This window comes from Rhamphochromis longiceps, linkage group LG2 (genome assembly GCF_057381845.1).
Source record: "Rhamphochromis longiceps isolate RC_006_pf linkage group LG2, R_longiceps_female_GT1.1, whole genome shotgun sequence".
Lineage (NCBI taxonomy): Eukaryota > Metazoa > Chordata > Actinopteri > Cichliformes > Cichlidae > Rhamphochromis > Rhamphochromis longiceps.
Genome location: NC_140558.1, coordinates 30,705,633 through 30,729,307, shown reverse-complemented (window position 1 = coordinate 30,729,307; position 23,675 = coordinate 30,705,633). Strand labels below are relative to the sequence as shown.

At 40.0% G+C, this 23,675-nt stretch overlaps 4 protein-coding genes across 7 annotated transcripts in view; 3 read left to right on the top strand and 1 right to left on the bottom strand.

The window, feature by feature from the left end:
- Nucleotides 1–819, top strand: part of LOC146677459 (UDP-N-acetylglucosamine--peptide N-acetylglucosaminyltransferase 110 kDa subunit) — a 14,754-nt gene extending 13,935 nt beyond the window's left edge. For all 3 annotated transcript variants that reach the window (XM_085422547.1, XM_085422565.1, XM_085422555.1), the window contains exon 22: nt 1–819. This exon is cut by the window's left edge and continues 251 nt beyond it. The gene's annotated coding sequence lies outside the window, so the exon portion shown is untranslated.
- Nucleotides 820–2,064: 1,245 nt separating this feature from the next.
- Nucleotides 2,065–7,397, top strand: gcna (germ cell nuclear acidic peptidase). 2 transcript variants are annotated; one of them, XM_085422527.1, is made up of 13 exons: nt 2,065–2,206; nt 2,558–2,661; nt 3,451–3,562; nt 3,678–3,750; nt 3,881–3,930; nt 4,019–4,085; nt 4,181–4,251; nt 4,759–5,175; nt 5,276–5,426; nt 5,526–5,670; nt 6,199–6,334; nt 6,502–6,706; nt 6,828–7,397. In XM_085422527.1, exons 2-13 carry the CDS (start codon nt 2,572–2,574, stop codon nt 7,057–7,059), a joined length of 1,749 nt encoding a protein of 582 aa, XP_085278653.1. In that variant the 5' UTR covers nt 2,065–2,206; nt 2,558–2,571; the 3' UTR covers nt 7,060–7,397. The 2 variants fall into 2 exon arrangements, with proteins under 2 accessions (XP_085278653.1, XP_085278661.1); XM_085422535.1 differs by having other exon boundaries at nt 2,137–2,231.
- A 969-nt stretch (nt 7,398–8,366) lies between these two features.
- On the bottom strand, nt 8,367–12,058 carry cetn2 (centrin, EF-hand protein, 2). The gene is made up of 6 exons (XM_085422515.1): nt 11,999–12,058; nt 11,792–11,871; nt 11,468–11,632; nt 10,901–11,029; nt 10,674–10,811; nt 8,367–10,450 (listed from the first exon to the last, which is right to left on the bottom strand). Exons 2-6 carry the CDS (start codon nt 11,792–11,794, stop codon nt 10,361–10,363), a joined length of 525 nt encoding a protein of 174 aa, XP_085278641.1. The 5' UTR covers nt 11,795–11,871; nt 11,999–12,058; the 3' UTR covers nt 8,367–10,360.
- A 4,225-nt stretch (nt 12,059–16,283) lies between these two features.
- nsdhl (NAD(P) dependent 3-beta-hydroxysteroid dehydrogenase NSDHL) lies at nt 16,284–22,451 on the top strand. The gene is made up of 7 exons (XM_085422500.1): nt 16,284–16,505; nt 16,600–16,761; nt 17,013–17,159; nt 17,261–17,389; nt 19,019–19,161; nt 20,759–20,861; nt 20,960–22,451. Exons 1-7 carry the CDS (start codon nt 16,485–16,487, stop codon nt 21,290–21,292), a joined length of 1,038 nt encoding a protein of 345 aa, XP_085278626.1. The 5' UTR covers nt 16,284–16,484; the 3' UTR covers nt 21,293–22,451.
- The last annotated feature ends 1,224 nt before the right edge of the window (nt 22,452–23,675 follow it).

The window sequence follows — 23,675 nt, the reverse complement described above, 5'->3', positions numbered from 1 at the left end:
AATGGTCCGTTTCCACTCCAGCCCCTTGTCAAACTTTTGTCTGTATCACTCTCCTTTGCTATTAATGGGACTCTTGTTTTCAAGGAGCCTACACATGTTCACATTTATATCCCATTTACACTGATCGTTGCCTCTCACATCTGCATCTACTGAGCCAGATTGATCCTGAGACATTCAGGCAACTCTTCTGAGACTCTTGTCCTAAAACACAGTATAGGTATTTGGTGAGCATGAAAGGATTGTGAATGCCTGGCTTCCTTTTTTTTTTTTTTTTTTTTTTTTTTCCCCTTTTTTGGTACTTGGATCGATGGATTTACTTTCTTCTGTCATTGTGCATATGGGACTAAGTGCAGCATTTCCAGCCGTCATTACTTGTTGATCTATTTATAAATGGATTAAGAGTGTTGTGTGTTTTTAAAAATGACATTGTTGCACCATGGAAATTGTACCTGACATGTTTCATCAGCTTTAACATGCAATTATAAAATATAAATTGCTGCAACTCTTTAGTGTTTTTTTTTTTTTGTTTTGTTTTTTTTTTTAAAGCTCCTCTCACATACCTGCAGAAGTAGGTGTTCTAAGTTTCTGAAAACATGACAAAATGAGAACTTCTGAATGCCAACTTCATTAAGCAAGGACTGTTTATTACAAGGACTATTTATTATCAGGACTATTATCAGTTCTCAACATGTTCATAAGACTGGACAAATCTAGAAAAAGCAACTCCTGTTAAGTCAGCGGGGAAGACCTAAATGTAATTTTAGATTACATACCTTATACATTTTTTTTTTGTTTGTTTTTTTTTTTTTTGTTTGGTTTTTAAAATCACACAAACCTGAAGCAGGCGGGTAAGTATTTCTAAGCAAATTTTCTTTTCTTTTTTTTCTTTTTTTTTTAATTGTCTGTTTACCTTTATGCTGTCAACGATGCCATGAGGCACTATATATAATAAATATTGAGATGGCAATCACTTTGTATGGTGTTTTGTACTCGATGGTAAAGCCGGTGAAAAACTGAAACCCTACCCCCTTTGTTTCTTAAATCCTCATCAGTGTGCGGTCAGCAGCTCACAGCACCTTGTTAAACTTGGCAGATTTATGTACTTGTATTCAGCTGGGCCTTTCTGGGTCCATTGGAGTCTGCTGACAAAATGAAAACAAATTTCCTGTGCCGAAATCTTCAAACAATATTGGCGTTTATGGAAGTGTTTAAAATAAATAAATAAATAACAAGTCCTGCATTCACAAGTATACCAGTCCCACAACCAGGTGGAAGAAGAAATTCAGTGAAAAACCAAATGGCTGACTTTTATTTATTTTTTTTTTTATTCCCCCCCCCCCCATGTTTTTATTTAACATTAGTGGTAACAATTGAACAATTTCCTCTGGATATTTATGTTACATGCACTTAATATAAGTTACCAATGCTTTTTCTCATTGTCATTGGAGTTCAAGTATGGATCTCCTTTAAATGCCATTTGCTTTGCTAACTTGTGTCAGTAGTTATATAATCTGCATACTTGTGCATGATCTGTGGAGTGAATGTCAAAATTCATAGTTGACCAACATTCTAATCTAGAATACATAGATGATGAATTCACAGACTGACTGTAGGACATGTGGCTGTCCAATAAGACTGTCATAAATCATAGATAATAAAAATATTCAATATATAAATGCATAGTTGGTACGTCTGGAGCTACTAAAAGCCATGGCGATTCCTTGTCAGACTGATGCATGACAGCCAACCAAGTCAAGTGATACAGGTAATAGAAGACTTTCATATTATCTGGTAAGATGAGATATAACAAATGTGCACATAGATTAATTTAAGTTTTGTTAGCCATGACAAGTCTAGTTAGACAGTGTGACTAGTTGGTTTGGGTGACGTATAACGACTTGCTGTAATTAATTTCTGCCACATTAATTTAAACATCAATTTGACAGATTGTTTTTTCTATTAAAAGTAGAATTGCATTAAAAACTGAATTGAACTTTATCTTCCTGTGAAATTTGTCTACGTGATTATTTTCCTGCAAACGTAGGTGTGGACAAGATGGTTCAGTGCCACTCCGAACGCGCTACGATTGGTCCAATATCACGGTGACAACTTCCGGTGCAATGGAGCACAAGATTTGAATTTAACTTCGTAGTTGCTTCCCTATTCTCTCAGCCACTCTTATTCTCTTATAACAGAAGCGCAATTGGTAATGAAATAACAAATATTGTCGGGTTCGTTTGTTTGTTTTATAAGTCGGTAATTCAGTGTGTGCTAATGGGGGAAAATGAACCAGCTAGCTCTTGTTAATGTTAGTTGATTAACGCTAGAGACCCCGTTGCTAACGGTAACGCTAACGCTGCTCAGCTAAAGGCTGTAACCCCTCAACCATATAGATATATTTTGTTCCAACCAGAAAAATTAATTGGTTAAATGAAAAATGTTTGGTAAAAACTATCAATTAGCAGCACTCTGTGGTTTTATGATGTTATAAAAAACCAGCTTGATGTTAGCGCTGGAGCAAACTTTAAATGGCTCGTGCTATTGTGTGCTATTGCAGACTTGAAGGAAACTATGAACGATGCTACGTCCAAGTCTTTTCACAAAGTGGCTAAAAGAATGGGGTGGATGGATGAGGGAGGACTGGAGGAAACGGAAAAGAAGGTTTGCTGCATACTTTTTTTTAAACCCCTAAATTATCGCGGACTTCATTAAAAACTGGTAAACACACTGGCACTATTAGCCTGGGTTGCTGGAACAGAGAATAGCTCTCAAGTACAGCGTTTGAGACAGAGGAGAGATGATCGATCGTCTCCCTTTTAGCTTCATATATCAGATACCTTTTAAGAGATACATTTTTTAAATAGTCCGTCAACCTAGGTCGACAATATTTGTTCCGCACTTTTACATCTGAGGAATTGTTTCAGCATGAATATCTCAAAACTATTAAAGACAAACTCAAACTTCAATGAATTTGGTCAAATAATAAATGTCATGGCATCACGATCTGTAATTTGGGGCAGGTGCATCAAAACTGTGTGATGGCTGGTTGTTTAAATAAATATTTGTATAAAAAATGATTTTTGAATGGAGTACAGTTGTATTTCACAATGTCAATTGAAGCCTCTAGAAACATTCTTAGTTACAAAAATGCTATTTTCATTCAACTTGTATGCTGGATTGAGCAAATATGGTAACCAAAACAAAAAGAAAAATATCAATTGATAGTCTAATGTCAAAATGTTGGTACTCAGGTAGCACTTTATTAATGTCTAAGAAAATAATTTTGTTAAATATACAGATTTTATTTATTTATTTTTTTGGAGACCCACTATGGCAGGGGTTGATTTTGTTGATTTGCATTTAAAAGTGATGGTATCACCATGAAGTAAATGATTGAAAATGAATAAATAAATAAATAAACATTATTATTGTTGTTGCTTCTGTTTGCAGTTGATGAGTAAAATTGGTAAGAGTCGTCATGCTGGCACAAGTGGTCATGGATCAGCAAGTAAGTGGAGAAACTCTGCGTTGAGCGAATCGAGTGACGATGAATTTGACAGGTGTAAGTGTTTGGGCTTTTTAAAAAAAATTTTTTTATTAATGTACAATGCTTAAAGGTGTGACTTTGGTTTCATGTATGGATTTAATTTTTTTCCTATTACCCTTTAATGCCTTAGTTCTTATGGAAAAAGCCACACCCCAAGCTAAAGCCACTTCACACAAGCCACGCAGTCCTGCAAAGACAGGCAGGTATGAAAATGTTTTCATGAAGCATTTTGTCTTTTTCTGATCTAGATTTTCTATCTGATTTATCATTTCACACTAATGACTATATTATGATATAACTAAAGTATTTAAAAAGCACTTTTATTATTTTCAGTTCAAACATTGTGGTGAGCTCAGATGATGACAATACTGCTTTTGAAACATGTAAGTGCTAATGTCATTCTTCTGGTTAGATTTTGTCTATATATCCCACCAATACAATTTTTGGATATTTTATCTTTGCTCATTGAAGTTCTTCAGCGGGCAAAAACTCCCAATACCAAACCCAAGAAGACATCTAAAAGTGGCAGTGAGGACAGGTGAGTCCGATGAATTTTTATCCACCACTTTTATTTCCCGTCAGAAGTAAATGTTATTTACTGCTAAACATTTTCCCCCTGGGTTAATTTCACAGCCTCCATAATTTTATAGTTGACGACTACTCATCAGATGATGACTTTGTTGAGCCAAAATCATCTTTCAAAGGTAATTTTGCTGTTGTTCCTCACTTCCAGCATGATCCCAAATAATGTCGGGAGATGTCACATGCAACAATAAATGACACAGCCTTCACATTTACCTACCATTTGATCCCGGGAGGAGAAACAAATCCCTTTGGAGTTGCATCAGCAAGGCAGCCTGTTGTGTTGCTTCTAATATAACAGTGATATTGATTTAATTCATTAATGGGGAAATGAGCTAAAATCTCATCTTGGGAAGTTGCACCTGACTGATCTACGGCCTAGATTATCAATCAGTCACACCTAGTTGTTTATGCCTACGTGACAGTGTTCACTTGCTGTGTGGTTTACAAACCGGGAGAGGATTGTTCTTCACTTTGCAAATTATTTTCTGGTTGTATACAAAGCTTTTGTTGATGTATCAGGCGTCTTGTTTTTTCTAATTTCCCTGTTGCTGCTTTTTTAAATATGTGTCAGATGCATATGTAAAAGTCTGTTAATTTATTTATTTTTGTCTCAAATTTTTTTGTAGTTCCTAAGAAGACCAATACTCCAACATCCCAGCCTCAAACAAGGCGACCCCTGTCTCTGTATAATTCACCTGTCTTTGTCAGCGATGATGAGGATGATGATAATATTGTGCTGAAGAGCACTTGGAGAACCCGTCACACGAGGCCCAAGTCACTTCCAAAGACCAGTGAGAATACTCCTCCTCTGTGCAATGACGATGAAACTTCGCCGTCACTCCCCTCTCCTCCTGCTCTGTCTCCTTTGTGTCGTCCTTCAAACGGAGCTAAAACATTAGTGATCTCTCCCAAGCGCACTTTTTCAATGCCTTCCAAGCTGGATGATTCAAGCAGTTCTGAGGAGGAGTTCACATCCCTGCTGGAGAGACTGAAAAAGAAAAACAATTTCATAGGGAATTCATTCCTACCGAACAACAGCAAAGGTACGGTAACTGCTTAATTCTGAATGTTTGAATCTGACAGTCTTTTGTTTTTTTTTGTCATGCTCATATCTCTTGCTCTCCTTTTTCCAATTAAATTTAGAGAGCAATAAGGAGCCTGCTGGGACAGTCTCAGTTCCTTCTGTATCCCAAACACCAGGCTCTAAATCATTAGGTGTGAAGACACCTGGAAAATCATCGATCTTGAAGCCAGCCGTCAGTCAGAGCGAGCCGAGACACGGTCCAACCAGCAAGTGCGTCTAGTGGATGCACTAATTGGGCACCAGATAGTGAGCCTTTTCCTTTTATACACGAACGTTTGTCTTCATTTTGCTCTGTTTGCTTCCCTCTAGGAATGTGCTGTGTAAGACCCCGGGCTGCTTCCTGCAGTCGCTCACAAATCCCAGCTCCAGCTATGTGGGCAGCTTTAAGCAGAACAAAGAGGCACTCACAAGTAAACTCTACCACCTGTACAACACCACAGTGTTTGAGAGTAAGGTAATGAAGAGTCATTGTTTACTAGACTGTTTTCCATTTGAAGTTGAGGAATATTTAATTTGATGCACGTGACGTAAAAGAAAATCTCCAGACTTTGTGAAATACCCCTTGCTTTCACTGGTTGCCTAAAGTCTATTGGCAGCCATAGTAGAACCACCATCTGTAATATATTGTGTGTTATGTTGTTAGACATAAACAAGTCAAGGATGGGTCACATATTGAAGCTGCAAAGCTCTCTGGTTGTTTTGTGTAGGATAGCTGTTGTGCTAAATGATAAAATGCTCACTAATGAGTTTCAAGAATGAAGATATGAACTGTGAGCAAAGGCCGGAATCTCCCATGCAGTTCTTTCAATATTGATGTACAATTTAAAACTCCAGTATTCTTTTTATATTATTATTATTGTAAATTAAATATGATGAAACGCTCTGCGTAAAGAACGAAATATTTATACATTGCATTGTTTAATGTCTTTGCTAACAGGGTGAGTTTTTGTTTTCATTTATTTCTAACTTTCTTTCTTTTTAGCTCCCTGCGAATATGTCAGTGACCTGGAATAAGAAGATGCGTAAAACAGCTGGCTACTGCGTTACAGGGCAGGAAAAGGGTGGAGGAAACCGCTACGCCCGCATAGAACTGTCAGAGAAAGTCTGTGACTCTGCAGGTAATGGCTTACTAAGGTCCCCTAGAATTATTTGCTTGTCAGGGAAGCTGCGACCTTGTGGAGCTTTAGAATCTCTTACTGTGCTGTTGTTCCTGAATATGTGCGTGCGCATATATACGAGGTACCTCGTTTTGTATGACAACATTGTCTTTGTGCTTCCCTGCTAGATCGTCTCAGGGACACACTGATACATGAAATGTGTCATGCTGCAACATGGCTGATTAACGGTGTAAGGGACGGGCATGGAAACTTCTGGAAGCTCTATGCTCGCAAAGCAACACTGGCACATCCGGAGCTGCCGATGGTCACGCGCTGCCACAGCTATGACATCAAGTACAAATTCCAGTACCAGTGCACTCGCTGCAAGAACACGTATGTAAACCAAAACCACTTACTCCATTTTATGAGTCACTGTGTTTCCAGAGCGTTTGAGCTCATTTCAGCCTGATTAATGTCTCTTTTTTTTTTTTTTTTTTACTGTGATTCCATATAGGATCGGCCGTCATTCCAAGTCACTGGACACGCAGAGATTTGTGTGCGCCCTCTGCACTGGTCAGCTTGTCTTGTTGACGCCTTCTAAGCCACGTGCTCCCACGCCTTTTGCCAACTTTGTCAAGGAAAATTACTCAAGTGTACGACAGGAGCTAGCAGGACAGAGTCATGCAGAGGTGATGCGGAAACTTAGTGCAGACTTTGCCTCGAAGACTAAACTGAGTCAAAGCTGAGCCAGTATGTGTCCTTTACACAGGCAGCCTATGAAATATCTCAGTCAGATAGTCTTACATTATTGAGCAGCTATGATTCTCAATGTTGTTTTTTTTCTGTTTGTCTGTTGATCATTAGAGTTGCTGTAACTGGAAAAACTGAATGAATAGAAAGTAAATGTTTCTGATTGTGTGCTTGTGTAGATGATAGCATCAAACAATGTCATACTTAATAAGTGACAGTACCATGGTAAATGTCTGATATGAGCCTTTTAATGCTGTGCTGGTGCGGTTTTTTTTCGTTTGTTTGTTGGTTTTGCACCTTCAAGTCTTCAAATAAAGTTTAATTCTTTAAGATGGTCAGCACGTGCGCTAGCTACAGCCTGAACACAATGCTCAGTGTTCCTCTGCTCATTGTCATCCCGCGCTCCCCATCACTCCTCAGACACACTCGGTTCTTGCTCCTCATACACCACCTCCTCTGCAATAATCTCCAGGTAGGTCTGCACATTTTGATTTTGGATTTTTTTTAATTAACCAAACCCTTCTTAGATATTATTCTCACAAACATTTGAGCTAAATCATCATAATCAATGCTTTTTCAGCAACTCATCAGGACAATCAAAGCAGTTATTTTAGGATGTGGGGAAGATTTTTCTGTGACCCAGTTTTTGATCTTGGGCGCTACTAATCAGGCCTTGTCATTGGTTTGTAAATTCTATATTATATTTGTACAGTTCACTGTTTGTTAGTGACTCACAATATACACCATTTTCTACTGTCATTTACTCTGGAGAACATCACCTGTTTATTTTATGTATTTTGTTTGGAGGCCACATGACAACATACTGTTTTGGATAGGGATAGGTGTTACTTGGGCTTAACGCACAACCAGTCTGCATATATGCTCACTGGCCACTTGATTGGTTATCTGTTCAGCTGCTTATTAAAGATCGCATCTAAGTACTCAGACAAATTGCAGCAACCCAATACACTGAAGCATAGTCAAGGTGGCCTCCTGAAGGTCAGACTGGCCAGACTGCTTCAAGCTGTCAGAACTTCAGGCAACAGTGACTCAAATAATCACTCATTACAACCAAGATATGCAGAAGAGCACAGAACCTGTCAAACCTTGAAGCAGAATGGCTACAGTAGCAGAAGACCGCATAGTATCTGTGTTTAATAGCATCAGAAAAAAATACATTCAAGGTTTTATGATGCAACTTAAAAAAATTGGAGATAAATCCAAAGTCGAGCCACTCAAATGAGCAATGCTCATTTAAAAATAAAAGTAAAAATAAACAGGACACGAGGACAAATTGCTTCAATGGGTTTAATTTTAACTGAAATACTGTTGTGCTGTTTATATAATTCAATTCACAAGACATTATGTAAAACATTCAGGAATATTGATGATAAAATACGCACAAAAGCATGACAGAAAATATATTAACAATCCCTTTAAGACAATGTGACCAAAAACTGTACATAAAAAAAACAAGGACGCAGCTTCTGGACCTGGAAAGTGAAGCCAATGCAAACTGACTTAAGCCTGCATTTCCTTCACAGGCCACTAGGGGCAGCTCTTGTAGTTCCAAAGGTCTTTAAACAAACTGCTCTAGTACTTATTTGACCTATAAGCTAAGTACACAGCTTCTTCACTAAATAAGGGTCTCAGACACATGTTTCACATCAGCATGATGCCATTTTGATTCTTCTTTTTTAAAACTGTATTAGTGCAGGTATACCTATTGGTTGACAACTCACTACTATATGGTCAAGCAGTGTTGTTGCTTTCACAGTCACACCCAGGTAATGCTGAGTTTAACTCTTTAAGAGTTAAACTCAGCGTTGCCTGTTACCTGTTAAAAGCCTACTAAGAGTAACCCTTGAAGCTGTTTTCTAAACTGACTGTTGTTTTTGTACAACAAAATGACTGTGTGTTGGTCAGAATTTAGTGAGGGGGGTGTCTGCAAATGCAACTACCCTTGGAAACTATTTGAGCACTAAAGGTGGTCAAACCACACCTTTATTGATAAATACAGAGTTGTCAAAGTGGTCATTAAAGGTACGGGGAGGCATTCAAAGGTCATCTTTATGGGTGAAAGAGTTATTTAAAAAAAAAAATGAAATGGGCAAATTGTTCAAGTGAAAGCTTCTAAACAAGGTTTCACAAGGCTACATCCATGTTTTATTTTACACAGCCTTAAGGCTTTACACACCGGACGCATAAAATCTGTGCGAATATTTTGTTGGTTAAAAATATTTTATGAGAGTCACCTATTCTTAATGCAGTCATTTATATGTTTGAAACAAGCTCGATTTTTTCACTTGGCAAGAAGTGTGCTGTACCTTGAATCATGCACAGTACTGAATATACAAATAGTTAGATAACAGTATTTTACCTCAGACACTGCTCTGGGTCAGTCGGCTCTCTGAACACGAATGTGTTCCCAACTCTGCCAACAAGAGCTCAAACTGCCCCACTGACATCATGAAATATGTCCGGAAGCAGTCGTGATACAGCTTGGATGAACCCAGAACTTCCCAGGACCGACTCATCATCGCTTGATGTTGGTTTTGAGGACGAATTTTCCGCAAAAGTTTGGAACAGAAAAAAATTCTAAATTTTATGTCACTTTTTTTAAAATGCACTTGGTGTGTAATGGCCTGTAGGTGTGGGATCCAAGATGATGGTGTGCTAAGAGGCAGCTTCCCTGATTGTGAGAATTACCCCTTTAAGAGGCACAGGCACAAATCCACAGGCAGCACGGAGATGAGACAGAGCGCTCTCCAGTCGTCAGTGGTTAACAAACACCTTCACTGCATTGCAAATTTTCCCAGGAAAACCAGTATAAAAGAGCCGAAACATGAGACGGTAATGGGAGTCACCAGTATACGAGAGTGAACAGACACTGCTAACATAATGCACAAAGTATCACACAAAGCGCTGGAATGTACTACGTGTCACTGTATTGGTGCAGGCACGATGAATAACCTCTATAATATTATCAATATATATCCTTCATAAATGAATGCAGCATTCTAACAGGTAAGAGGGTGTACTCTTACAGTTTTGGCAGTATGTTGTCATGTAACTGAAAGAAGGGTGGTTTGGCATTTTGCTAGACTTTTTGTCCAAGTCTTTAAAGGTTTTGTAATGATTGTAGTTTTTGAAGCTTAAATGTCTTGACTGATTTAAAAAAAAATTATGGCACTATACAACGATAATAAGGTTTTGTTTTCTGGATAAATGGATGAGCAGCAAAACACCCTCACTGATCCAGCCTGGTCCACCCAACCTTAATGCCTTTCATTTGCTTCAGTACAGGCAGGTTTTTTTCATAATGCGCAGGAACTCCTGCTGGTTCACTTCCCCATCTCCATCCCTGTCCGCTTCATCTATCATTTCCTGCAGAAACACACAAAACACGAGGAAATGAAAAGAAGAACTGAGAGATGGAGAAAGCAAAACAAGCTGGCTTGATAGCATTCATGAGCAAATGCTGTGTTGACATTATTCTAAACTGCCTTCACAGCCTTTGGCTTTGTCAACACAACCCACCAACTAGATACAGTAATATGCTTTTGATATTTTATTATTAGCTCTTTTATGCCATGATGTAGAGCCTCACCTGCAGCTCTTCATCTGTCAGGTTCTCCCCAAGCTCTTTGGCTACCCTCTTCAGATTCTTGAATGATATCTTGCCCGTCTCGTCGTCATCAAACAGCCGGAAAGCTTTTAAGATCTCCTCCTTAGAGTCCTTTTCAGCCTAAAATTAGAGAAGAGGGAGAGTACTTTACTCCGGACAATACAACTCTTTAGTAACATAGAATTAAAAGCAATGCAACACATGTCTACCATTTTCTGCGTCATGACAATGAGGAAGTCTGCAAAGGAGATCTTTCCTGTGCCATCCTTATCAACTTCACCTATCATCTTCTTGATCTCCTCTTTCTTTGGTTCAAATCCCAGAGCTCTCATGGCAACCTGACACAGAGTAAGAAACGCAGATATTCAAAGCATACATAGGTAATTATCCTTCCTTAGCAGCGGCAGGATAAATTATGTATCGTATCAGTGGGACATAATAACAATTAATCTGGTCTTTAGCCGGTCTTAAAAAAAGGTAAAAAAAAAACTTCAAATAGAAGATTGTAAGGTTGCTTCCAAACAGAGTCCATCACTGTGCAATGAGAATGAGTATTTACCAGCAGGAAAACATTTTAAAAAATGAACTTATTTTATCCCCTTATATATTTAAGCCCTTTCAAAATAGTGAACAAAGTCTTTACTTTGGGTCGATAGTCATCATTTTAGTTTAACTTAAATAAGTTTGGCTAAATGAAGCACTAAATGATGAGTGTGCCAAATAACTATATATGCAGCTAACTGTACATGTAGACATCAGGGCATGAGATATTTTACCTTAAGCTCCTTCACATCGATGTATCCAGAGCCATCAGTGTCAAACAGCTCAAAGGCCTCCCGGATCTCCTGCTTCTGTACCTCCGTCAGCTCTGGCTTGGGGGCTGTCTTCTTGCGAGGAGGGGGCACCGGACCCTGCAGGGATGGTCTCTTGGCAACGGTTGCCTGGTGGTGGGGACACAGGAGGAAAAAATATAAAGTATTGTATTCAAAACGTGTTTTCCCCCATACCTAACCACTGCGGGTTTACAAGTTATACCAGTCAGATGCCACAAACGAACACGGAATTACGTAATTTCTAAATAATGAAATATGTTCACTCACCATCAGTTGCTCTATGTGTACCTGGCAAATCTGGCTGCAGATCTTTTAGGCCAATCACTGTTTTCGTCTGGGCTGTGACGCTGTCATTTTGGGAAGGGGAAGACAATAAAGCGGTTTCCAGTTTACATCACTGCTTTAATGACACCTAGTCTGGGAGAAATATGTTATACAGTAAAGCATCGTTCTTATTTCGCTGTAACAGCCTACCTGCTAAAATGTGGATGAAAAAAGAAAAGCGCAGGCGAACCAGCTTGTGTCACGAAGCGGATGTTTGATTTGTTTACCTTTTGTGCCAGCGGACAACCAGTGGTTCCTGGACGTGGAGGAGTTAGAGAAAGGATGCACGGAGGCACAACGAGAAGTAGAAATCAAACGCAACAGTCGGGAAAAAAGCTGATTGGTTGGTGAAAATCACGGGGTGCTTTACGGTAACAACATTCACAGCGGCGCAGAAGGTGTGCTACTGATAGAAGCTGCTTGGAGATAATGTGGAGATCTGAGAAGTCATACCTAAATAGATATGATGTCATTTCATTATGTAAATGGTGTGATTCCTCGTGGTAATCAGTTTAATTTCCTCCGTGCTAGGGATTCAGAAACACACTGAGAGTCTAACACAGTCTGATGAGACAATAAATCAAGTCAAAGTCAGCTTTATTGTCAAAAACCATAAGTACAGATAATAGACAGGAATTTGAAATTGCAATGTATCCACGGCCCCCAGTGCACACTAAAGAACATAAATTAAAAATATAAAAGTAAAATAAAACGCTTATATACAACACAATATAATACAGTCTTATATAAACTCATCATTGCTCACAATAATGCACAATGATAATAATAATAATAAGGGTTAGCACGACGTGGAAAAAGCATAATCTTCTCCAGAATCAATAAAGAAGAACATGAAACGAGAAGTTATTAGTCCAAGTTATATGGAGTTTAATACTGCAATTAGAAGGCTCTTCTTATTTTATTTATATATCTATTTATTTAATTTTTTCTACACACTTTTCTACACTCTGTGATATTTGCATCATATGTAGGGTTGCCAACCGTCCCTTAAAATACGGAATCGTCCCGTATTTCGAAACAAAAGTACACGTCCCGTATTGAGCTAATAAGGGACGCACTTTGTCCCGTAATACAGTGAGAATCAAAAGTAGTCTATAAATGTTTATGGAATTAACACTTTGTTTGAAAACATAATTCCCAGCCCCTCTCCTGCTTTGTGACCAATGAGCTGACAGCACACTTATGACAATTCGAGTATGACAATTCAGATTACCGCTCATCTCATTGGTCGAGGAAAGGTCGCTTGCGGAGAAAATACCGGAAGACAACAGATGACCACAACAAGAAGCATGGCCAACAGGGGAACAAACGCCGACTCTGCGGTGCAAGTCTCGGATGACAGTACACCTAAAGCTGGGCAGACACTGTGCGATTTTTTTCAGTCACGTTATTCAGCTCCTGCTCAAACTGCACGATTGACTCGCAGGGGTTAGAAGTTTGTAGGTCACGATGCAGGTCTCACACTATACGGCCCGATGCTCTGATGGGACCTGAGTGCTCACACTGTGCCTCCATAAAATGAAGGTTATAACAGAAAATCTGTCGCTCGCTCTCTCTGTCTTTCACTCACACAGACACACCACCACCATCAACTTTGCTAAATTGCTAATGAAAAACATTGATCAGGCAGCTGTGATTGAGCAGCAATGTAAATCCAACTATTTTCACGGTTGTTGTGGTTGTGATAATTTTGTGATGCCACATCGAAAAGGCTCGGATGAGCTTTCCAAAGTTCTACAAGTTGTGCCTCCATCGCTTGTGTCCAGATCACAGGCTGCACAGCCGTGCTGCGCCGTCTTTTACACCAACGTTTACGTTTGCGCGCGAGCAGTGTGAGCGGCTGTGGTGAGAACCTCACGAGCGATTGATGATCGGGAGCTGGTCGTGAGGTGTTAATCACTTCTCGTTACCCCACGTATACTACACGACGCACGATGAAGGCCAAAATCGGTCCGATCACTCAAAAATCGGCTCAAAATGGGCCAAAAATCGCACAGTGTGAGCCCAGCATTAGAGCAGCAATGTTTGTTCCCCTCAGAGAAAGGGAAGAATGGGAAAAGGAAAACACCTGGCTGGAAAACGTTAATATGGGCATGTGCAGTGAATATCAGCGCTATGTGGCCAGAAGTGTGATAATATAATTTATTTTGTGTAATAAACAACTGCAAGAATAGATGATTACAACAAATAGATGACTAATACATAAAAGTAATACATAGATGAATAACGATGATGAGTTATGATGCGTAATCATGGGAACAAGCGGGTTTACAAACAGGAGCAGCTGATTAGCATTAGAAAAGCTGAAATAATACCTCAACTGAAGCCAATTGTACTAAATGCACTAAATGTGCACTGTTACAAGAATATTTTTCTTTCTATTGTTTTCTATTATTTTAAGTTAAGCAGGACAGAGTGCTTTTAAAGAAAGATTTACTTATATTCTCAAAAGTTAAGCATGACAGGCTTCTGTTTAAGAAAGAGACCTGTTTTACTGTGTTAATGTTGTCATTTTGAGCTAAAAATAAATGGCTAAATGATCATTTGTTTCACATGTGTTCATATCACAAAGAATAGAATATGCATCTACTTAAATCAACTTCAAGTCAAATGGTTAAAAAAATAATTTCACACACAAAAAAAGAGCTAGAAAATTCACCACACTGGGAAGGGTGAAGACAACTGGGTCGCCCGGCCCTGGCCACGAGGTGTCCCTTATTTATTTTTCAGGGAGTTGGCAACCCTAATCATATGTGAGCAAGTTATTTATGCTTAAGCACAGATCTTGTAATATATTCACCGAGATGGTGGAGATCTGTGCCAGAGATGCCTGCAGGATCAACAAATTAATCCACGAGGCTGGAAGCATCATTGGCCTGAATCTGGATGCGCTGGAGTAAGTGAGGAGCAGAGGTTCACTGATATAGCTGCTCTCAGTCACGCACAATCCATCATCCCTGCTTCATTCCACCCAGCAGACCCAGCAGACCTCATTCTCCCTCAGACTTTCTGAACCCTGCTGCCATAAAGAACGCTTCAAGAAATCAATTCCGCTGCTCTCTGCAAAACTCACACAAACACGAGTCTGTATTATACCTTCTTGCTGTTGTTTCTCAGACTCACTGTGTGCATATTATTTATTCATGCTCTTTTGCACGATCTCAGTTTTATATATTTTTTTCTTTAGCGTCATTTTTTCTATTCTTCATTTTTATCACTGTTGTATACAGTGGCGGTCCTAGCCTGTTTGGCGCCCTGGGCGAACACTCCCTCTGGAGTTTTACGATTTATTTTTGGAGCAACCGTAATCCACATTATTTCCTTAGGGATTAATAAAGTATTCTGATTCTGATTCTGATTGTTTCAGGATGACCTGCCATTATCCAATGACACATCTGCTTTCCTGTATCTTTTGCTCGTTTCTCTTCCTCTTCTTTTCTCTTTTTTCTAAGCTGAGCACCTGATGACTTTGAACTTTTCTTGTCCATCTTCCATTGGTTTTAATTTTGCACTCCAGTATGAACACAAATCCCCCAACCCGAGGATCACCACAACATAACCTAATAGACCTACACCTTAGTTCACAGACTGGCTTTGTCTAGGGTGAATTTCTGGGATTTCGCACAACCCAGGATTCAAATCATGAATAGATAATGGGCTTGGATTTACATCATTATGAATGAAATGTGCTCTATTTGGAAGCAGCCGCCCCCCCTCCCTTTTCGATGGGTTGTGTGTGAGACTTTAAATCATCAAACTGTAAATTATACATTTTAAATTGTTATTGATCCCTTTACTCCTGGTCCTAAAGTGTATATTTATTTTCTTACTCTTCTTATATTTATTGTTTGTTTACTTGCACTGCTGTAACTGGAGTCTCGTCGTATTGTCTCTCTATATACTGGACTGTATGTAGCAGAGATGACAATAAAGTTTACTTTGACTTCAGCAGCGAGCAGGCGCACCGAGGACTGCCCGTGTCGCCCCTATCAAAAACCGCTACTGGTTGTATATGCCAACACGCCTCACATTATAAAGCCTTCACTCTGCTTGCAGTACTTTCATTTTTGGCAGTTGTGTAAGCTCTGTTTGAGTGGCTTGTAGAACAAAATGTTTGAAGTAAGGCTGAGATGGTTTGGACATGTGCAGAGGAGAGATAGCGGATATACTGCAGAAAAGATGTTGATTGTTGGGCTACTAAGTATCAAACATCACGATTTTCAAGCTGGCTCCTTGAAGTTAGATTTTCAAGGGGCGTGGTTTTTGAGCTGGCGGACGGCTGAAATAAGCTTCTGCCCCCTGATTGGTCAATGAGGTGGCGTTCTTTGACGTATCCCAAATACTACTGGCTTTTCGCAAGGGTCAGCTTCGTGACTTGACCAATGAGAGAGCGGTTCTCTCTCAGCTGATTGAACATTTCAGGTGGGTCGTGCGCGGTTTCCTTGGGCTCGGGTATATGACACAGGAAACAGTGTCGCATGCTTCTTGTACGAAAAGTCGTCACATTTATCTTGTCTGCGCTGAGCATCGATTTTCTCCACGCAAAACTTTTTCCCACGCTGCCTGAGACCCACCACGGTTTACTTACGTGTTGGTCACTTCTCATTGGTTTCCCATGGCTACACGTGTGCGACCGGTGAGTTAAAACATCATTATCAGCCCAGTTGTGCTTTGATATTTTATATTCACTTGTGCTTGTCAGTAATCGCCCCCCGCTTGTTTTGATACAGAGTAGTAAACGGTGTGCGGTCATCGGGGGGTCCGGTTTCTTGGGCAGACACCTGGTGGAGAAGCTGCTGGACCGAGGCTACTCTGTTTCTGTGTTTGACATCCGTCAGAGCTACGAGCTGCCCGGCGTCACCTTCTACCAGGGAGACCTGTGCGACAAACAAGTGAGGCTGCTCTTTCAGATCTCTGAGGGCTCAAAGGTCAAAAAAGAAAAAAAAATGGCTAGACCACAAAATATTGGGTGATAATCGGGTTAAAAGGCCTTAAATTATTGCTTATCGGGTCAGTTTAAAGAGTAAAGATTTCTTTAAGTGCAATTTTCTAATTCATTCTTGCACCAGATAACAAAACTCCTTCCCCAGGACAAACAAATGCAAACCAAATTTCACCAGGTGTCTGCTTTGTTCTGCTCCAGGCTCTGCTGGCAGCTCTGAAGGATGTGTCCTTGGTCTTTCACTGTGCCTCTCCATCGCCTGCCAGTGACGACCGTGCTCTGTTTGAGAGGGTCAACATCCAGGGCACACAGACTGTTATCCAGACCTGTATAGAGTCTGGAGTACAGGTGAGGGAGAGCATTTAGGTGCCTAAAGTTCACTCTTTAGAGAATAAGAGAAGACAAAGTGTCTTTAATGTGCAGTTTTGTTTTGTTTTTTTCTTTGCCAGAGGTTGGTCCTGACCAGCAGTGCCAGCGTGGTGTTTGAGGGGACTGACGTTAAGAACGGGAGAGAGGATCTGCCGTATGCCAAGAAGCCCATTGACTACTACACAAAGACCAAAATTGAGCAGGAGAAGGTAGGCAGGAACGTAGGAGGGTGTATTCGAGTTTGTTGGTGTGACTGGCAAGGCCCTGTAGTTGGCACTGTAGCCCAAAGGCAAGAGAGAAATTTTTATTTGTTATTTTAAACCAAAATAGGAGTGAAATGAAGGCTCTAATTTCCACTTTTTGATGCAGTCAGTCATACATTTTAGAGAGAACAGGAGAAATAATAAACTCTTCATTTGCATTTCATTTGAATGCATTTACAAGTATAATTTAGCCTCTTGTTTTCTATTGTCACATTTTTAAGCCTCATCTAGACTGTTTGTATCTGTACAGTTAGATACATAGAAAAAAAACCCCTCATCTTGATAATGGCTGAACAGAACAGCTGGAGTAATTATGCAGATTATGGAGATGCAAATGTTATTAAATATATTAAAATAAAATGGATAATTTAAGACAAATATAACGGCATAAGGAAGAGAGAAAAACGAGAAACAAAGACCTCACAGTGGATTGTGCATGAATGCATAAATACACAGATTTGTGTATTGTTTCCAATCTGTAAACTGACTCATCTCAGCAATATTATGATGAATAGATCTTTTTTTGAATTCTCAACATATTATTTGTTCCATCTGACATATCTTCCTATCTTCATTACTCAGTTGTTATACAATGGAGGGCCACATTTGAGCCATCTAATAGTATACCTCTTTTTCCATCCATCTTCTTCCACTTATCCAATTCACGGTCACAGGGGGCTGGAGCCTATTCTAGCTGTCATAGGGCGAAAGGTGGGGTACACCCTGGACCGGCTGCCAATCTATCACAGGATTAACACCTGAAGACAGACAACCATTCACACCTACAGCCAGTTTAGAGTCACCAATAGGGCTTTGGAGCGTGTTGAACCTAACCTGCATGTCTTTGGACTGTGGGGGGGGAAGCCAGACTACCCAGAGGAAGCCCATGCAAGCCCACAGGGAACTGTAGCTTGCCTCCACCAGTGTGTGAATGTGAATGAATAGTGGAATTGTTAAGCGCTTTGAGGGTCTCGAAAAGTGCTATATAAATGCAATCTATTATTTATTATTATTATTATTATTATTATTATTATTATTATTATTAACATGCGAACAAATAAAAATTCCTACTAGCCTACTTCTTTTGCTTTTAAATGCATATATACATGCATTCTCCACATGATCTTGTTGCATTATTTTGTTAAGATCCAATATTTAATCTGGTAACATTTTAACGTTCGAGTTAATGGTTTCTATATTAACGTAAGTTAGGTTAAAAACTGTTCTTGAACCATCAGAGCCAATTCAAAGAATTCAAATCTAGTCACCGCTAGAACAGCTGCCTTATGGAAAAACAGGTTTTTGGCTTGGGTGCACAGCCTATGATACCTGACATCTAAATGATGAGGTTCAAAAGCTAAATTTGTTTTTGTTTTTAATGCGTATTAGTGCAGAGAGAGTCCAAATGTTACATTTATTTCCCTCCAAATTTTTATTCCTTAATTCTTGTTTCTTGTCCATTTGCTATTCTGTGGGTTGTCTGAGAAAAGTGAGGCCTGTAGGGGCTTAGAGCTGAAGTCTGGAAGTTGCAGACACTCTTTTGCAGCTGTATCCTATTCTGTTTTTTGTGTTTAGCTGGTCCTCAAGGCTTGTGACAAGCAAAAGGGCTTCCTCACAGTTGCAATTCGGCCTCACGGCATCTTTGGTCCTCGAGATCCACAGCTGGTTCCCATCCTGGTGGACACGGCTCGCAGGGGCAAAATGAAATTCATCATTGGGTGAGTCATAGCATTTTAAAAATTTAATAATCACTCACTTAATAGAAACAGCTTGAATATGATAAAACACAACTAACAAACTGATAAGACTAAATGATAATCAGTTCAGCAACAATCACTGCTGATGATCTGAAGGTCTGCTGATTTTAGTCCAATTCCTATGCTTCTTTGACGACATCAGTGCACGTGTGTCATAAGAGCTCAGAGTAAAGCCTGCGTCAGCAAAAAGACAAGAAAAACACCCCCCAATATATTTTTGAGGGAGCCAGCAGCTGCTGCATCTGCATGTACTGCCTTCAGCATAAAACACTGTGATGTGTTGTTTGTGTTGTGGAAGGCTGGACTCACAGCATTTGACAGAAAGTGACAACATGGAGTTGTAGGATTTGAAAGCGAGGCTTTCTTTGGTCTTGAGTGGGTTTTGATGGTGAAACAATACCGAGTTGAATCAAGGATTTTAGCATTCTCTTCTAATAAACAAGTTAAGTTATCAGTGAAGTATTGGTGTTTCTGAAATACGAAGCTGAAAGCAGCCTTGAGATAGTGGCTCAGCCCACACAGCCATGTGAAAAACAAAACAAACTTGAATTGCTTTCTGTATGACGTTATCAATCTCTCACATAAAAGTGGAGGAATTTTGGCCCACTCCTTTTTACAACATTGCTTCAGTTCATTGATGTTTACCCACAACTCTGTTTAAGGCCTTCTATGGTATTTCAGCCAGGAAGGGGTGTGGACTTTGACTGGTTCATTGCAACATACTGATTCTGTTCTTTTTCAGCCATTCAGCTGTGTTTGGGATCATTGTCCTGTTGCGTAACCCAGTTTTGCCAGAATTTTAGCTGTCAGATGAATGTTCTTACATTTGACTTTAGAATACTTTTCATGGTCGACTCGTTGACTGCAAGGTGTCCGGGTCCCGTGACTGCAAAACGAGCCAAAATCATGATTCCCTCCATTACCATGTTTATGCTAATATGATGTGTTTGGGTTTTGTCAAATGTGGCACTGTGTATTCTGGTCAAACATCTCAACTTTGGTTTGGTCCATCCAAAGGAAATTGTTCGAGAACTCTTGTGGTTTGTTCAGATGTAATTATGCCAACCTATGCTGTGCTGCCGTGTTCTTTTATGACAGAAGAGGCTTTCTCCTGGCAGTCCTTACAAATGGGCTGTACTTTTTCAGTTTTTTACGAATTGTACTGTCATGAACTTTAACTTTTAACACGCCAACTTACACATGTACAGTCTGAGATGTAGCTTTTGGGCAGTTTTCTGAATATTACTCAATCTGATCTTGGGGTGAATTTGCTGAATCGTTCACTCCTGGGAGAATTGTGGCATTGTGTTACCACACACCTGACTGCTCAATGCCAATAAAGCGCTCAAACGTTTGCTTTCATAGCAGTGCTCGCACTTGCTGATGATCAACTGTTCATGTGATTAGCAGCATCTGACAACAGCTACTTAACATTGTAATTCCTGTGAAAGCAGCATGAAAGCGTGCTACTACCACTAATTATTAGATCCTAGTACTTATTTTCAAAAAGGATGTCTTGATGGTTTTCAGTTAAATAATTAGTTTTTGTCTCCTTCAGTGATGGAACCAATCTGGTAGATTTCACCTTTGTGGAGAATGTAGTTCATGGACACATTCTGGCTGCTGAACGGCTGAGAGCAGACTCCCCCATATGTGGGAAGGTGAGTTAAAATAAAATCCACAGCAGTGGTGGCACCAAGTGGTTAACATGCTTTTCGATCAGTTAATTTACTTTAATTTTTCTCCATTTGTCTTCCAGCCATATCACATAACCAACGATGAGCCAATTCGCTTTTGGGACTTCATGTCTCAAGTATTGGTGGGTCTTGGATATCCTCCTCCCCGCTACCACCTGCCTTACAGTTTGGTGTACGGACTGGCGCTTCTCCTCTGGCTGCTGTCCGTACTATTGAGTCCTTTAATATCTTTCAAGCCAACTTTTACACCGATGAGAGTGGCTCTGGCTGGAACCCACCACTACTACAACTGTAAACGTGCCAAAGAAGACCTGGGCTACACACCGGTGGTCAGCCTGAAGGATGCGATTGCACGCACCGTAGAGAGCTATCCTCATCTCAGATGCGAGGCTTGACAGGTGGCTGGAATTAGAGACTGCTGAGACATGTAGAGCTCTGGGCATTTATACAATTAAACTCATAATGAGAATAATGTGATGTGGTAATACTAAATGGAAAATGATGGAAGTCACTAGTGATAGATAAACTTCACCATGTGAAGCATTTGTATGCCTTTTTTATTTTTCATGTAGCATTCCACCAGTAGATGGCAGCAGATGGTGCTGGTATTGGTGCCCTTATTGCAGTCTGATCATACACAAACTGCAGAGTACATCCACTCTTAATGCCAGTACAGTGATCACAGCTGATTTTTGTTGTCTTCTGTTCTTTGTACTTGTAAACACTGAGATGCTGCTCTTGAGTTTTCAAAATGCCTTTATACATTCCTCCACATGCTCTTGATAGAACATATATATATTTACATGTGTGTAATATATGATTATGTGAATGTTTGGCCTGGAACAGACGTTGCACAAGTTTCTGACATGCTGTTAAGTGAAATCTTCAGCGATACTGTAGACAGTCTTGTGCTTACATATTTGTTCCAACTGTCTGGGCAGAAAGTCCTTTGCTGATTAAACTTGACAATGCCCTCATGCACAACGTGAGGTTTTCTTAGGAAATGTTTTTCAGAGTTTGGAGTGAAAAGAACTTGAATGGCCTTCACAGAGCCCTGACTTCAACCCTGTCACATACCTCTGGGATAGCTTAACTGGCTGATTGTAAACCAGGTCTTATTGCCTAACATCAGTGGTTGACCTCGCTGATCATCTCGTAGCTGAAAGGGGACAAATCCCTGCAGTCAGGTTCCAGAAGTATGTGGAAAACTTTTCTAAGAGAATTGACTGCACTGTCACTGCAAACATGCCCATGCAAACAAGGCTCTCAGACGCATCCTTCAGCCATAAACCGATACAGAATTTCATTGAAACACTAATTGGTTAGAAATGCATCTGCAGTGTGGGACATTACAGAAAAAACAAGTCCTAGCTTGTTTGGCGTCACGACAGAAATCAGGATTTTGACAGCCAATACATTTGGGTCTCTCTTTATTACACAATGTGTTGAAGCCAAGGGGATTTCTTTGTTGTTGTTTTTTTTTTTTTTTGTAGTTGTGGTAGTTAGTGCAGGTTTATTATCTGCTCTTTGCTTACCTGGCAGCACTTTTACAAAGTTGCCCACACCTTGCCTGCAGGGCAGAGCCATCTGTTATTTTTATTTAGTCTCTGCAGTCTGCTATAACTCCAGACCTCCCCAAGGGGAACTACTGTTTAAACAACACTCTCACATCATTATGATATTTTTTTTTTTTTTTTACTTTTTTGGGACTGTTCATATTCCCTATGAATATCCAACCATTCATATGTCTTCATCCGGTTTGGGCTGGAACATCTCAGCTGTCATAGGGTGAGGGATGGGGAATGCACTGGACGTACCTGTTTGTTAAATGTCTAATAGAGTGATTCACACTTACACCTACAACCAATTTTAAATCACCATAGTGCTTAATGTGTAGGTCTTTGGACCTACATGGGAGGAAGCCGTAGTACCCACAGAGAATCCGCCAACTCCACACAGAAAGGTCATGGCCAGGCAGTGGATTCAAACCCAGGATCTTGTTCCTGCACAATGAGAGAACAAACCTCTGCTAACCTCTGTACCAAAATACTTCCTTGGGTCGGTATCTTGTGTTGTTGTCCACGGGGACGACATCCTGAGGAGAAAATTAGCAGAATGTGAGTGCACCATTTCTGATATAAGAGGAGAAATAAACGCAGCCACCAGTAGTGGTTTCAGTGCACAGGTAAATGCATGCACATCAGTCTAATAAAATTCTGATATGACATCATGTGAACTAGATTAACATCCACAGGTTCCAGTCACTCAGCTGTTAGGTGCTGGGTGTCATAAGCATGGCGTGTGCTTTGATGAGTCAGGGAGACTCTGTTATTCAAGCACTGTCATTAAAAACAATGATGGGCTGGGTAATACTAAAACACAGCTATAATCTTAATATTTACACATCCATCTCCTACATGGAAATGAGAAAGTTGAGATACCAATGAAGTCGTCGACACTGACGTGCTTCACTGCGTTAAATGCATTGGTTACATTACTTAAGTTTGTCTTTTCCCTGTTCAGCATTTCTGTCATTCCTTGTCTTCGTGTGGTGAGAATAAGGTGGGGGTTATGTTCAGATACTTTGCATTCTCATTTTAATTCTGAGCAGCAGCACCCTAATGATTCACTTGCTAGAGTCAGAGCCACTGGGCAAGGCCGTCTGACTGGTTTCTTCTACAAGGGAACAAGGGAGAGAGATCCAGGTGAATAATACACGTTAGCATTTACACTTGCAAGTGTGCTTGCCAGAGCGACACTTGCACATTCAGAGTTGCC